This window comes from Coturnix japonica, chromosome 1 (assembly GCF_001577835.2).
Source record: "Coturnix japonica isolate 7356 chromosome 1, Coturnix japonica 2.1, whole genome shotgun sequence".
In the NCBI taxonomy this organism is placed as follows: domain Eukaryota; kingdom Metazoa; phylum Chordata; class Aves; order Galliformes; family Phasianidae; genus Coturnix; species Coturnix japonica.
This window is the reverse complement of record NC_029516.1, coordinates 46,341,203-46,355,928: the sequence shown is the minus strand read 5'-3', so window position 1 is coordinate 46,355,928 and position 14,726 is coordinate 46,341,203. Positions and strand designations below refer to the sequence as shown.

The 14,726-nt window shown below is 54.9% G+C and overlaps 2 protein-coding genes across 3 annotated transcripts; both read right to left on the bottom strand.

The window, feature by feature from the left end:
• Positions 1-3,778, bottom strand: DNAL4 (dynein axonemal light chain 4). 2 transcript variants are annotated; one of them, XM_015863343.2, is made up of 4 exons: positions 3,682-3,778; positions 3,213-3,404; positions 2,353-2,436; positions 1-1,155 (listed from the first exon to the last, which is right to left on the bottom strand). In XM_015863343.2, exons 2-4 carry the CDS (start codon positions 3,282-3,284, stop codon positions 991-993), a joined length of 321 nt encoding a protein of 106 aa, XP_015718829.1. In that variant the 5' UTR covers positions 3,285-3,404; positions 3,682-3,778; the 3' UTR covers positions 1-990. The 2 variants fall into 2 exon arrangements, with proteins under 2 accessions (XP_015718829.1, XP_015718838.1); XM_015863352.2 differs by having other exon boundaries at positions 3,213-3,407; positions 3,682-3,770.
• A 2,506-nt stretch (positions 3,779-6,284) lies between these two features.
• NPTXR (neuronal pentraxin receptor) lies at positions 6,285-11,928 on the bottom strand. The gene is made up of 5 exons (XM_032444755.1): positions 11,134-11,928; positions 8,498-8,720; positions 8,128-8,372; positions 7,704-7,883; positions 6,285-7,448 (listed from the first exon to the last, which is right to left on the bottom strand). The coding sequence occupies exons 1-5, from the start codon at positions 11,689-11,691 to the stop codon at positions 7,224-7,226; spliced, it is 1,431 nt and encodes a 476-aa protein (XP_032300646.1). The 5' UTR covers positions 11,692-11,928; the 3' UTR covers positions 6,285-7,223.
• Positions 11,929-14,726: the final 2,798 nt, after the last annotated feature.

Here is a 14,726-nt window from a genome sequence, read left to right as displayed (position 1 = left end):
GACAATTTACTATTTTTTTTTTATTGTAAAAAACACAGTTCCCCAGATTTATATAAATAAGCCATGTACGTAACATACAATTGCGTTCGCTCCATCCTCCAACACTGACAGCTTTAAAAGAAGAAACAGGCTAAAAAAGCAAGTCCCAAAGGACGTTAGGTTTCTGATGACCAAGTGGTATCTCACACGGCACCTCCTTCCCCTACCAGCCTCCAAACAAGATGCTGAAAGTACACAGCACTCGCAACACCCCCAGGAACTGACAGGGAGGCATTCAAGCTGTACGAAGAGTTCTCACCCACTCCCCAGGCATCGACAGCCGCCTGTGTTTCAATGCCATCTCAGCGTGCAGTGGGTGAGAAAGGAGGGGGTAGCTTGCATAGCAGCCTCCTACATCCAGGCAGCTCAGCTGTCCTCCCAAATCAAGCAGAAAAGGGTAAAACAAGCCTAATTCCCCACAGCTAACACCTCCACGGACAACCTGAAGGGACACCCTTGACGCAGCCAGTTCTGTGTGGCCATTTAGAAGGGAGGAAGGTGGTGCTGTTAAGAGGGAGGAAAGATGCACTGGTCAGAACCATACCACACATAGCTGGGGAGGCAGAGAAGAGAGGACACAATGTAGAACAAGTGGGAGGAGAAAACACAGGGCTAAATAGCACCTTTTTTTCTTCCTCTTCCCCCTCCTAGTGCTGCTGCATGGCGTGTCACGAGATTACCTATTTAACCACCTCCTTCTTGCTTAGGCTCAAACACCAAGGAAAGAGCCACAGACAGATCAGAAATTCCACGAGTGAGGACAGGTTTAGCAAGTTACACACACACACACACACACACCCCAGATATATGCATCCCATGGAACCGTTATGTCAGTATGGAAAGAAATCTTGACGTTTTAACTATTAAAAATAAAGCCCCACCTCCACATTGTATAAAATCTGTGAAGGAAGAAATCTCCTGTATGCAGCGAGTCTGGGACCCAGCCAGATGTCAGGAGCACTTCCAGACACACACAGCCAGGCTGCCACCAAAGAACATGTACAGCAGATTCTTCACCTCGTGAGTGATCTCAAAGCCAAACCCTTCCCCAATCACCACGTGCCAGGAGGATCCAAATTTCTTGTCCATCATCTCTTTGATCATCTTGGCAGCACTCTGGAGAATGAAGGGAAGTGTAGAGTGAGACACAGCAAGCAGCAAGTTTCCACGCAAACATCCCGCTGCTATTCCTCTCTAATACAGTACTCAAGCCACAGACAACAGGTATAGTAGCTCTGCTGAGCAACCAGAAGCTCCTCAGGGCTGTGCCAAAGGGTAAGGCAGCTTACTGTTTGCAGCAAGCTCCAACACAGCAGCTAGGAGAAATTAAACAACTACATCTAGCAATCATTTTCTCATTCACACAGCCAGAGAGAAGCGAGAGCTCTGTTTTTGATGGTGGTGGAGTTACCCTGGGCACACTGAGCATGATAGGAGATTCAGGTCACTAAGCTGCAGCTATTTTTACATGAGTCCATTTATATATATATATATATATTTCAGCTAATTACCTAAACAATGAAACTAGGCTGACTTTTAGAAGGCTTGCTTCTCTAAGATCACACCCCGTTAGGTCTAGAAAAGGAGAATGGGAGATTTTTCAGTGACACTTGGTGTCTCAGGAATGAGGGGACAGAAGGAATCTTCTGCTCTGAAGCTTTGCCTCCCTGCAGCACAGAGCTCCTCTAGCACAAGCAATTTGTGTCCTACCCATTGATCAAGCCTGTTCTCATTCATCTTTATATCTCAAAGATGAGGGCAATTTTTCAAAAGACCGAAGCTCCTCCATCACACCCCATCTACGTGCAATTTCATTCGAGAGGCTGAAAGCTGACAGGGAAGACTGAACAGTCTGTACCTAAAGGTTCAAAGAGCTTAATTTGCTCCTTTCCAAAATAAGAGTCTCCTCCCTGCCCCGATGGGGATGATCTTGCTCAACACTGACAAATGGACCCATATTTTGGGACAGGCCCCTCTCCACATAGTTGTGACACAGGCCCCCAGGACAGACAGGACATTTTATGAACAAAGAGGAAGCTCACAGGGAAGGAAGGAGATAAGGTTTGTGAGGCGGCTTCACTCTGTGACTCATCTTTGCTTCCTGCACGAAAGCAAAGAGCTAGTACAGATATCACTCACGAAAGCAACTAAATCTGAGATCTAGCCAAGCTGTCTCTTTCTGCCCTTGCTCAGTACAGAAACTGAGTAATCTGTCAGTATGTGACTCGACTGTGCCCTACAGCTCCAGCCCTGCTCCTGCAGATTCTTTGAGCTGCAGCAACGGAAGGTTGGCCTGACGGATTCAACTCATACCTCATTGTTCGTGGCATATTTCTCACATGCTGTGACACACAGCTCCATGGCCTCTACACGCATCTCCTCCGGCATGTCTGTGTGCTGCAGAGAGCAAACAAGAAAGAGAACTGAACAGAAAAATAAAGGCTAGACAGAAGACAACAAAAAACAGCCCTTATGTTGCCTATGCTGTCATGGAGCTTAGGCTGCTGGCATGGACACAGGGCAGCTACTTCATGTGACATTCACTGTCAGCTTAAAGCAGGGCATCATTAGCGATATAGGCTCGTCAGAACACCAAGCATTAGTATGATTAACATGAAAATGGCATATTACTTTACTGTCTGTGCATTCTTTCCTTTGTCCCAGTCCATGCAGAATTGTTCTGTTCTAAAATTTAAGACTAGCATAAAGCAAGCAGAGCTTAAGGGAGGAGATAAACACTATCACTAGTTTTTCAGTGCTAAGATGAAGAGAAAGACAATACTGCTTGAACCGTCCTTAACTGCTGCTATAACAGAAATCTAAATGATACAGTCTTTTTCACTATCTGGCTGGCTAAGATCATTTATTCCTCCTCCTCTAAACAGAATAAAAACAAATTGTATTCAGCAACGCGAGCAGAGGGCTTCAAAGGCAGCATGTGTGGAACATTAGATGACTGCTTTGTGCCACACTCCCCTGGCTGACTGATTTCCTTGCCTGACGGACAGGCAGAAGAAATGGTGGTGACTGAGATCCCCATAGGGAACGGCGAGGGTACAGGTTCCCACAGCAGCTGTCAGTGGGAGAAATCTTGTTTCGGAAAGCGGTGAAGAACAAAGGTAGCACTGCATATCAGTTACAGCAGTAAACACATAACCCATCTTCCTTCTTACCCTAATCAGCGGAAAGCTGTGCAGTCTTTTATAATCGGCTTCCTCCTTCTTCCCCTCCCCAGTGTCGGCCATGGTCTTTCCCCAGCGACCCCGGGAAGGGGCAGAGGGCCGGGATGGAGCTCAGCAAGGCACTGCAGTGCAGATGGCTCAGAGAGTAGCTCTACAAGAGGAAGGTTGTCGGCCCAGAGGACACTGCTTAAAAACAAACAAACAATAAATAGGAGACAAGAAGAAAGCTTTGCATTCAAACATTAGGCCGCCGTTCCAGGCCCATCAGCCAACCATAGCCTGAGTACGACAGCCCGCTCCGAGCACACCGCGCTTCCACGGGGCGGGGAGGCGGCCTAGGGGCAGCCTGACTGTGGTGGCTCGGGAAGACACGGCACAGCCCCGGCCTGAGCTCCAGAGCCCAGAGAGCAGCAGGGAGGAAGGGAAGGGAAGGAGGCCCAGGAGCGGAGCGCGGCCTCACCTACACCGCCACCGCGGCCCGCACCGGTTACTAAGGAAAAGCTCCGGCTGCCTTAGCAACCGCCGCCGGAAGCCCCGCCTCCCCATCGCCTATTGGTTGACAGCGCGCAGCCCGGCTCACCCTATTGGCTGCGGGGCTTGGGCCCGCGCGGCGGTGGGGTGTCCGCGGCGTGCCTGTGCCGTACCACAGAGTGTGTGTGTGTGTGCGTGTGTGTGTGGGGGGGGGTTAACATTACCCAGGTGCAACACCTTGCGTTTGGAGCCGCGTTAGGTTCTCACAGGCCCAAAATCTCAGTCTAAAATAAACACAAGTGAAGGAAAATCCAGCTCTAAGATCACGCTTTCTACTCCCAGACCACCAAGTGATGGCTGGGACTCCATCAGGGCATATCACAGAATCACAGAATGACCCGGGTTGGAAGGGACCTCAAGGATCATGTAGTTCCAACCCCCCTGCCTGGCAGGGCCACCAAACATACACATTTACTAGATCAGGTTGCCCAGGGCCCCGTCCAACCTGGTCTTGAACACCTCCAAGGACGGGGCATCCACAACCTCCCTGGGCAGCCTGTTCCAGGGCCTAACCACTCTCCTAGTGAAGAACTTCCCCCTAACATCCAACCTAAATCTTCCCTCTTTCAACTTAAAACCATTTCCCCATGTCCTGCTATTGTCAGCTGACAATAGCATATCCTTGTCACACAGGACAGGTCCAAGGCCAGGCTGTTGGCACGGTGTCCTGTTGATGTGTGTGTTAAATGTCCTCCCACTCACCCAACACACATCCATCCAAGCAGAGCCCAGGGCTGTTCCCCTGACAGTGCTGCAGTGATCATTTCTCTTCCCTTTGCCTTCACCTGCCTGCTGTCCCCTCTCCCCATGACAGCTGCAGTCGAGGCCGATTCCTTCTCCTTTTTCTCCTTTGCAAGCATGGGCCTCTTGCAACCAGGCACTAAAACCATCGAGAGAAAGATAAAAGCTGGGAGATCATCCTTTTGTGTGTGTGTGTGTGCGTGCAAAGGAGATAATTAGGACCAGAATCTCTGGGAAGAAGATCTTTCCATCATTACTCTATCTCCAGGCAGCTCCTCTAATCTCTCTGGGGATGCAGCGCTTTCAAGCACCGTATTCTTTCTGTGCTTTTTTTAATGCTTTAATCCCTGTGTAGTTCACCCACTTTTGCTGGGAAGCAGCGAGTCGGCGCGAGCTCTGTCTGAGGCTGTGTGTTGTATCAGAGCGTGAGCGTCATGTTGCCTGCAATTAATTGTGCTTTGGTTTTGATCGGTGTAGGCCCAGGGAAAGGGTGGGGAAGGTGGGGGAAATGTTCCCTATGGGAAACCCTGGCACTGTTTAGCAAAGCCTGAATTCGCACCTCTTGGCTGCTCAAACAACAGTGTGCCACCGATGCACGGCAGCATCAGGTTGCATTGCAGTGCCCATTGTTGGCTGGGAAATGGGGACACAGGCAGTGATAGATAGTGTCACCGCAGCACAGCCCTGCTGAAGCATCCTGCCGAGCCTTCCTGCCTGCGGGAGGACGTGGAGGCAATTAGAGCAGCCCCCCATTGTTAGGGCAAAGTGGGCTCATCGTGGTGGCACCCACTGGGATACATGCAGCCCAGCTCCCAGCTTGGGAATTATGGCGTTTCCTCCTCAAGCCTTGTAATTAATGGCTTCAGACCCTCATAATTAATAGTGTCAGCATCCCATATGTCTTTGTTTCAATCCCTCTTTTAGGAAGAGGTGCCAGGCTGCAGCACACTCTCAACACAGCTGTTACACCTCTCCTTCATTAACAAGAACCATCCTGTTTTCCCTTGTCTCCATGCACAAAGCATTGTTTTCCAGCAAGCTGCCCTCAGAGAGACACAGCTCTTTCCCTCAGTGGCTCTGCTTCATTTAGAAGCCAGCGGCATCTGTAAGCCATTGCAATTACTCTTTGCAACCCCATTGATTTTTTTCACCTCCTGCCATCTCCCTGACCAGCCAGTCTGCAGCAGGTTTTTGCTTCTTGTGGGGCTCAGATAACCAAAACCTACACCTTGCTTCTCTTCTTCTCCACCCAGATACAGAACACGCAGCCACAGAACGTCAGGGCTGAGGCCTCACTGAGGATGGAAATCAAATATTTATTCCCATTCTTGATTTCCTGCCTCTTAACTAGTTTTTAATCTCTCCATAATGACTTCATTTCCTTAAGAGCCTTATTCGGAGGAGTTTGCCATAAGCCTTTAAAATGCCTGGGTAAATTATAGCCTTCTTATGTCCCCCGTGCAGCCCGATTGCCTCCAAGCCCCCAGGAGAGAGCCTAAGGGGAGAGCTGCTGTTGTGTCCCGGTATGATGTACCCACAGAGTGACTGGGAAACTACTTGGTATGGCTTGGCATCTTCACAGCCCCCCTCAACAGGAGCACCTGGAGAAGGCTGCAGCCTCGGTTTCCCTACATATCACTCCTATTCCTGCTTGTCGGGATGGAAACCAAGAGGGGATGAGCATCCTGCAGCCCTGAGCTCCCAGAGCCTGCTGCCTCCCTCCAGGCATATACCCAGCACCCATGGGGATTTTTGCCTTCTTCTTCCACCAGGTTTGCAGCCCCACGAGGCTCCGACAGACACGCCACGTTTATTGCCCACAGCCAGCGTTACAAAAGAAATGTCCCAACACGACACGGCCACGCGCAAGCGAGCAACTTGGGGGTTGGGGGTGGCATGAAGATCACAGTGTTTCCCAGTTGGCACAGGGGCCGCGCTGCATCCCCACGGCATCCCCCCACCCTAGTGGGCTGTCCCCTCTGCACCCCGGTCCCCAGGCAGGAGGTGCAAAGTGGGACATGGTGGGCTTAGAGGAGTGCTGGAAGCTGGACATCACACTGTGAGACTCCCCCAAGATACCCCCAGCACAGACATATTGAGACACCAGCACGGAAACATTGCATCCTCAGGCACTCTATGAGGACACCAGCATCCCCAACCCCAGCCAGCTCATAGCAGGGCCAAGGCACAGGTGAGGCCAGCACCCCTGCAAGCAGCTCAGCCCCAAAAGGCTGGTGGGGGGGGGGAGGCACACCTCTCCCCATGCCCCTTTTCCTCACTTTTGCTTCATTTCCTCCATCCCGACTAGGGCTGGGTGCGCAAGGACAAGTCTCTGCTCCTCTTTTCCTTCCTTTTGTGGTACAAGGAAGGCTTAAAATAAAACAGATAGGTCCCCCTCACAGGGCTCTTTTCATCCTATGGGGAGAGGATGGTGCCAGAGAATGGCTGATGGGGAAGAGGGGCTCAGAGGGAGCAGGCTCACCAAACCAGACGTCAGGGTGATGAAAATAAAGAAGTGTAGGGGATGTCCCACTCCCAGCCCCTCCACGTCCCCAGTGCCCGAGGCCCAAAACAAAACAGGGCAAGGTGAGGGGCAGGAGGGGCGAGGGGCTGCCGTGGGACCTCCCCTGAAGGCCTCGAACATCGCCCCATCATGGGGTGGTGGTGGTGGTGAGAGGGTCTCGTTGATCTGGGAGGGTTGGAAGGGCAGCCTGGAGCTGAAGGTGCCATTCATGCCTTCCTCCCATCGTCGCAGGCGGTGAAGGCTGCCTTGCTGGCCCCTCCAAAGACCTCGACGGCCTGGTCGTCCCACTGGATGACGTTGCCTTGCAGGTGTGAAGTACAGTTGGCCAAGGCCAGGATCTCTGCTGGTGCCAGCATGTGGTCCCACACGGCAAAGTGGGCCAGCTCCCCCACGAAGGCCTGCGTGGCATCGAAGCGGCCACCCAGCGTGTCCTGGGGATGGGAGCAGAGCGGGGACAAGGTGATGAGGTGGGGAGGAAGGGATTCATGCGGAGGTGAAGAGGGACAGGAGAGGGAAAAGATGCTGAGAACAAGAAGCACACCTGGGAGCTGGACAAGCAGGCAGAGAGCCTCCACATCCGAGCCCAAAAGCCCCCAGGACCCCCAGGCCCCATTTGGGGCTGCCCCTACCCAAACTCCATTTGGAAATGACCACACCCATAGCAACCTGTATGCTGCAGCAGGTACCTGCTCCTGGCCCAGGATGATGACGCCCTGTGGCTTGATGGCATGCCAGGAGGCCAGGTTCTCGCCGGAGCCCCGCTGCTCACCGTCCTGGTATGCTGACCACTTGCCATCACGAGTGGTCCATGCCACACAGACGTGGTGCCAGGCCTTGTCCTTCAGGCTCAGCGGCAGCTGGGCAACCTGTGGGTAGAAAGCAAGAGAATGGAACTCAGTGGGGCTGCCAATAGGCCCCAGTGTCCCTCACTGAGAGACTCAGAACTGTCGCTTCTCTCCATCAAAACCCACCAGGTAAAGCTGGGTTTATATGGGCAGGGCTGCCAGCCACCAGGTCAGGCTGCCCAAGGCCCCATCCAACCTGGCCTTGAGCACCTCCTGAGATGGGGAATCAACTTCCAAGGAGGGAAAGTGGGAAGGGTGGGCTGACCTTGTCATTGATGAGAAGCTCCAGGGGATTGCTGCCCCACTCCAGCAGCACGATCTCATTGGCTTGGGTGGGGACAGAGTAGGAGAAAGGGGTGCCAAGCCCCGACAAGGCCTTGGACTTCAGCCACATGCAGATGGTGAAGGCATAGAGCTCCGGCAGGCTCTTCTTCATGCGGGCATACATGTAGTTGTTCTGCACTGGGATGGTCACCTTGAAGGCATCAGGAGGGCTGTAGACTGGAGCTCCTGCATGCCAAAGATAGGAGAAGTGGAGGGTGAAGAGTGAGGGTGCCCATCCCACGCTCCTCCGGGTTTGCCCTTGAGGTCAGTGTCAGCCCACATCACCTTGGTTCCCCTTGTGCAGCACTCACCGTGCTCCAGCTCCGCCACTCGGTTCTGCAGGGCATTGAGCTCCTTCTCGATGTCGTGCTGCTGCTGGCTGCGGTCAGTGTTGGCGGCGTGCCGCTCCTTCTGCAGGGCGAGGATCTTGGCCAGGAGCTGCTCCTCCAGCTGTTCCATCTTGCTGTGCAGCGCATCGCGGGCGAGCGCCGGGGCGGTGGGTGCTGAACCATTGGGGCGGGATGGCAGCTCCTGCTGTGCTCGGCAGTGGGGTGAAATTCAACATCATGTCAGCATGGAAGGTTAAATCATGACATGTCAACCCATGACACCATGTGGAGCCCAAGGGACCATGTCAACCCATGACACTATGGGGACCATGACCCAGCATCTTGCCCAAGGGCTTTGTCTTATCAGCCTCTGGTACAAAATGGGGTTGGCCACGTTGGTTGATCTCAATGACTTTTGGGAGCTCAGGTCGCCCTGCTGCTCGCTTGCTGTTGTGGCACGGCTGAGCAATCCTCTTAGCCCAGCTCAGCTCATGTGTGTGGGCGCGTGCACACGTGCCAGGTCAGCAGGTAGCTCTCTGTCAACGTAAGCCGGCATCACCCATCTGCTGGCAAAGCCCCAGCTGCCAGGATGTGTGCCAAGAGGAACGGGGTCAACAGTGGCACTCGGGGACACCTCCAGTCCCCGAGGCTGATGGCAATGCCCTGTCAGCACCTCCCTGTATTTGAGCCAGGCTTGGGCAGGCAGGATGTGGCAGCCACGGATGGGAACAGTGGGGGGAAGTAAGCAGGGAGAGGAAGCGAGGAGATGGTGTTGGCGTGAGCACAAATGGACCTGGACCAGGAGCACGCTGAGGCTGGAAATGAGGAGGTGCTGCCGAGTGCCAGCAAAGCTCTGGGCTCTGGAAGAGCCTCTAGCAGGGACAGCTGAGGCAAAAACCCTCCGTGGGTTTTGCAAAGAAAACCAAAGAGGAAAGCAAAACCAAAGGTGAGGGTGCATGGGGGGCAGTTCCGGCATCCACCTTTCTCCAGGGATGCTCAGGAAGGAAGAGTTCAGGTGGCATCCACAGCTCCAGTCACCCCATCCCTGAGGCCAACCACCCCAGTGGGGCATGGGGACACGGGGCCATTTCAGCCCCCCAGCTCCCAGCCTGCGCTGCATCTCCATAAGCACCTCCATGCACGCTTCTCCCCCAGTTCTTTGCCAAACGCTTAATTATAGCCGTGCAGCTGTTATTTACCAATGTGGGGAGGGCTCCCATCTGCCGCCGCGACGCGGGCAGCTGGGGAGTGGGCAGCGGGGGAGGTGGATGGCACACGTTGGCCACCAAGAGCCGACAGAAAGATTGAAGGCTGCCAGGTAGCGCTCAGCGCGTGAAATGTCAGCGGCTGTGGGGGGGATCGGGAGGGACTCATTGTTGGGCACAATGCACTTTCATTTATGTAAGGGGATCAGAGCCTTCATTTACTAATGCATTGGCAAATCTGTTCCCCGTGGCTACCCCCCTCCCGCCGCATTCAACTAAGTGGGGAGAGCAGCGCTGGGGACAGATGCCCGCTGTGGAGCCCATCGCTGGGCACTTCCCCCACTTGTGTGCCCGTCTCATGTTGGCACAGCTCCCCATGCCCCCACCACCGTGCCACAATGGACAGGGGTTTCCCTTGGAGGAGCCAATCCAGCTGCACGTCTCCATCACCCTTGGGTCTTGCTTGGGGCTGTTGGTGTTTGGGTACCCATACCCACACCCATCGCTTTGCCTCCAACAGCCAGAGCATCACTCCCAGGCCAGAGCCCCAAGGAGATGTCCTCCATCCACACCTCTCCATTTCAATCTCATTATGTCTTACGAGGCTCAGACTGCACTGATGACCCTCTGCCATCCCCTTGCCTGAACCCTGTGTGGTTAATGAAGTTCAAGGGGCACTGGCTCTCAAGGTGCCACCGTGCTAACAGAAAGGAACAGGATGGCAATGGGAACCAGATGGGATGGTACTGAGGTTGATGTGAAGCTCCTGGCAGGTGGCTGTGGCCATGGGGTCAACACATTGTCCCTGGAGCAATAGCACATCTGGGGGAAATGACCCAAGAAAAGCAGCTCCCACATGCCCAAAGCTTGTCCACTTCATCCCCGGGCACCCGTTCCCCCAGTGTGGCCACTTCTCCCTGCCAGCCCCCAGGTAACCAAGGACCCCTGCCAGGGTTTGTTTGGCTGCTGAACCCATCCCAACCCCAAGGAATGGACCCGCAGGATGGGCTGACACCATGGCAGAGATGCTTGGTGTGGGTTGGGGTTTTTCCCGTTTCTCCAAGCCCTCCAGATAGGGGGGTTATGCTCACACTTTCCATTGCAAGGGGCCCCATTATATGGCCATGATGGGGCTGTGCAGGAGGGCAGCATTTGGACACGGTCCACGGTTCCCACATTGGGCTGCGGCTGGTCAGGAAGTGATGCTCGGGACCACCTGCTATGGGGGGAATAGACTGGGAGGCAAAGGGCGGGCACCGAGGGCGTCCCCATCCCCTGAGCAAGGACCGTGGCACCGGGAAGGGGGGCAGCGAAGACCTTCCCAAAGCTCCCAGGGGTGGTGGGAACACCGGGTGGGGAAAAAGCAGGTTTGGGGGGGGCGGGCTTGGGGGACCCCCCCCCCGGCCTCCCCACCTCGATCCGGTCGATGCGCTCCTGCAGGGCGCGGACGGCCTCCTCCAGCTCTCGCACGGCGGGCGGCTCGGCGGGGGGGTGCCCCATGGTGCCGGGCCGGGGGGCGGCGCGGAGCCCGGCGGCGGGGGGAGCGGCGTGGAGGCCGCCCTCGCAGCGGCTCAGCTTGCCCGTCAGCTCGCGGATGGTCTCCTGGTCCATGCGGATGCGCTCCTTCTGCTCCAGCGCCGTGCGGCGCAGCTGTGCCGCGGCGCTGCGCAGCGCTAGCAGCTCTTCGGGGCCGGCGGCGGCGGCGGGGCCGGGGGCGGCCGCGGGGCACTCGGCGCTCAGCGGGGTGCAGACGAAGCGGCTGAACAGCGGCGTCGAGCCCGTCAGGCGAGGCCCGGCGCTGGCCAGAGCCTCGGCCGGGCCGTGCAGCGCTCCCAGCCCCTTGTCGGCGGCGGGGAGCAGCGCGGCGGCGGCCGAGTCATTGTCGGCGGCGGTGGGAGCGGCGGGAGCGGCGGTGCCCGCCGGGTGGACGCTGGCGATGATGCAGATGATGGCCCCCAGGAAAGCCAGCATGCCCGCCGCCAGCAGCACCGCCAGAAACTTCAGGGTGGCAGCGGCGTGGGGGGCCCGAGCCCGCGGACGGCGAGAAAATAAAGCGGGGACGGGGGGGAGGGAGGGAGGGGATGGAGGGAAGGATGGATGGTTGGACGGATGGATAGATGGACGGAAGGGTGGACGGAGGGACGGGCAGCAGCCGGAGAAGCAGATGCCACCGGCAGCAGCAGCACCGGCGCCGGGCCCCGCCGCGCCGTGCTTATATCAGCCGGAGCCGCACGCGCCGCCCCCGCCGCCGCCGCCGGGCCGCCCCCACCGCTCCGCCGGGAACGGGAGCGGCAGCGCCGGCATTGCCCGCGGTCCGGAGCGCCGGGCGGCTCAATGCGAGGGAGTCGTGGGGCTGCCCGGGGAGCGGGTGCGTGCAGCCGGCCCTCTCTTCCCATCCGTCATATAAATGGGGCACCTCAAGCACCTGCTTGCTCCTTGCTCAATACCGGAGTGCACAGTACAGCGCATTAAGGGGAATCGCAGAACCATTAAGGCTGGAAAAGACCTCTAAGATCACCTGGTCCAACCCCCAGCCCATCCCCACCATGCCCACTGACCACGTCCCTCAGTGCCACATCCACACGGCTCTGGAAGACCTCCAGGGATGGTGACTGCACCACCTCCCTGGGCAGCCTGTGCCACTGCAGCATCGCTCTTTACAAGTTTTCCCCAGTATCCAACCTGAACTTCCCCTGCTGCAACTTGAGACCATTACTTCTCATCCTAAAAGAGCAGTGAGGAAGAAGCAATCAGCTCAATTACACCCAGTCCCAAACCACACACTGAGATGGGAAGGCTCCTAACCCTAACCCTAATTCTAACCTAACCCACCTCTCTATGGAGTGGCAGTGACAGCTTCAGCCTGGAGTGAGCAGTTCAGGCAGATTTACCGTCTGCAATCAGTGCCCAAATGGCGTCTCTGGGAGGCAGCCACCTCAAAGGGGCATGAATGACCTAAGGGTGGGATGGGAAAAAGTGTTGGGGCCTCAGGCTGGGGATTTAGGAATAAGTTTTTCACACAGGAAACACAGGTGACACACCGGAACAGGCTGCCCGAGGAGGCTGTGGATGCTCCATCCCTGGAGACATCCAAGGCCAGGCTGGATGTGGTTCTGGTGGTTGGCAACCCTGCACATAGCAGAGGGGTTGAGACGGGATGATCTTTGAGGTCCTTTTCAACCCAGGCCATTCTATGATATGATTCCATAATTCACCCTATGGGGCGATCCAACGCAGTGCTCCCAGCCCAGCCCGGAGCCTTCAGCCCACCCTACATGCAGAACCACACTATGCACGGTGCCCGATCCCTCTATTTCCAGCCTCCTTATTCCCACCAACAAAGCTCAGATCACCTCCCAGGCCAAAGAAATGGCCTGCAGCTTATTGCAACGCTTTGGGGCTGTGACCTTCAGTGTTTCTTACAGTCAGACAACAGCAGCTTTTGGAATGTAACAATTTATTGGGGTTATTTATTTATTTGTGTGTGTCTTTTTTTTTTTTTTTCTTTTTTCTTTTTTTAATTTTTTTTTTTCCTTTTTAAAATTTTTTAATTATTATTATTATTATTATTTTTTAACTCCCCATTTCTGGCATCGATACAATATTCAAGAGCAGCAGAAAGAACAAAATGTACAAGAGAATACAAGAATCATCAGCACAACCCCCCCCCTCCCCCCCACCCCCTACCCCAAACCTTGGAGCAACCGCTGTCCATATGGGGGGGGGGGGACAGCGGGGAAGGGGTGGATCCATCACCCCCCCAATTGCCCCCCTCCCCTCTCCCCCCCCTTCCTCCGCTCAGAGTTTAGCCAGCTGGGAACTGGATGGAACAGAAAACAACAAAGGCAAACGCTCTACTGAGAAATGATGAACCGTGAGACCAAATAAAGAAGGAAAGCTATATAGATAATACAATTCATCCGGGCGCCATTTTTTATATGCTTCACTTTTTTTTTTCCCCTCCAAAATAATAATTAACAACAAAAAAAAGATACATATTTAGGTTTGTTTTAAATTAAACAACAATAACAACAACAAAAAATGACCGCCTTCACTCCATATGCTGAGTGAGGGGAGATAAGGAGATGGATGGGCTGCACTGGAGACCCCCAGCGCTCTGGGAGCAGCTCCAACCTTCTCTATGAGGAGGAGAAGGGCTCCGGTGCTGCCACAGCTCAGGATCTGTGGGGTTTCAGCCTATGCTTGGCACTGGGGAGGGTGAGAAGGAGAAATGGATGAGGCAGGGCCTTGTCCTTTGTCGCCACTGGGCAGCTGTCTATACAGAAAGGAAATGAATGAGAAACAATCCTGAAAGAGGGGTTCTGCTTGAGAGCATGGCCTGAGCCTGTGTGCTTCCCAGCAGGGCTGAGGGCAGAACCTCTCACTGCTGGGAGGAGAACGCTGTAAGAAGGGAGAAAGAAGCCCAAGCCCTGCATAGATGGGGACCAAACCCTGTGTGGGAATGAAAGCAGAAGATGGATGGATGGGTGGATGGATGGATGAGCAAAGGAGGAACGGGCAAGGATGGAGACAGTCTGTCTCCTCTCATCTGTCCCTCCCAAAAAGAAACCAAATGCACTGGGGAGCACCTTACAAAAAAAAATAATGAAAACAAATTAAAAATAAAGCCACTTATTTGCTCAAACCCACAGCACCGAGATGCTTGCTGGAACCACCTGGGGCAGGAAGCACAGAGAAGGGCATCTCCAAAGCCATGCTCAGCCCTCCTCTGACCCCAGCAGAGCCCTGCGGCCCCTAATGCCCAGCCCCAAACCCAGCCCTCAGCAGCACGGTGTGGAGGAGGGCGGTGGGGAGAAGGGGAGGGGGAGAGGGAAGGGGGCATTTCTTTTATAGATTTCTATATAAAAAAAGTAAATAAGATCCCAGCTCTTGCAAGATTATTGGGCTATTGAAAGATGCAGCAAAAAGCAAGCGACATTGGAGTAAAAGGATGCGCCAGGCAAGGAGGGAAAGGTCTCGTTGGAAAGTGGGGAAGGGGAAAAAAT

What these genes read in the sequence shown, in the direction of transcription:
- NPTXR (XM_032444755.1), bottom strand. Translation starts at nt 11,691, where the DNA reads ATGCTGGCTTTCCTGGGGGCCATCATCTGCATCATCGCCAGCGTCCAC. An exon ending in AGCGCATCGACCGGATCGAG is followed by an intron (nt 8,721 to 11,133) that starts GTGGGGAGGCCG and finishes TGCCGAGCACAG; the next exon opens with CAGGAGCTGCCATCCCGCCC. An exon ending in AGTGGCGGAGCTGGAGCACG is followed by an intron (nt 8,373 to 8,497) that starts GTGAGTGCTGCA and finishes TTTGGCATGCAG; the next exon opens with GAGCTCCAGTCTACAGCCCT.
- DNAL4 (XM_015863343.2), bottom strand. Translation starts at nt 3,284, where the DNA reads ATGGCCGACACTGGGGAGGGGAAGAAGGAGGAAGCCGATTATAAAAGA. An exon ending in ACAGCTTTCCGCTGATTAGG is followed by an intron (nt 2,437 to 3,212) that starts GTAAGAAGGAAG and finishes TGCTCTCTGCAG; the next exon opens with CACACAGACATGCCGGAGGA. An exon ending in AATATGCCACGAACAATGAG is followed by an intron (nt 1,156 to 2,352) that starts GTATGAGTTGAA and finishes TTCATTCTCCAG; the next exon opens with AGTGCTGCCAAGATGATCAA.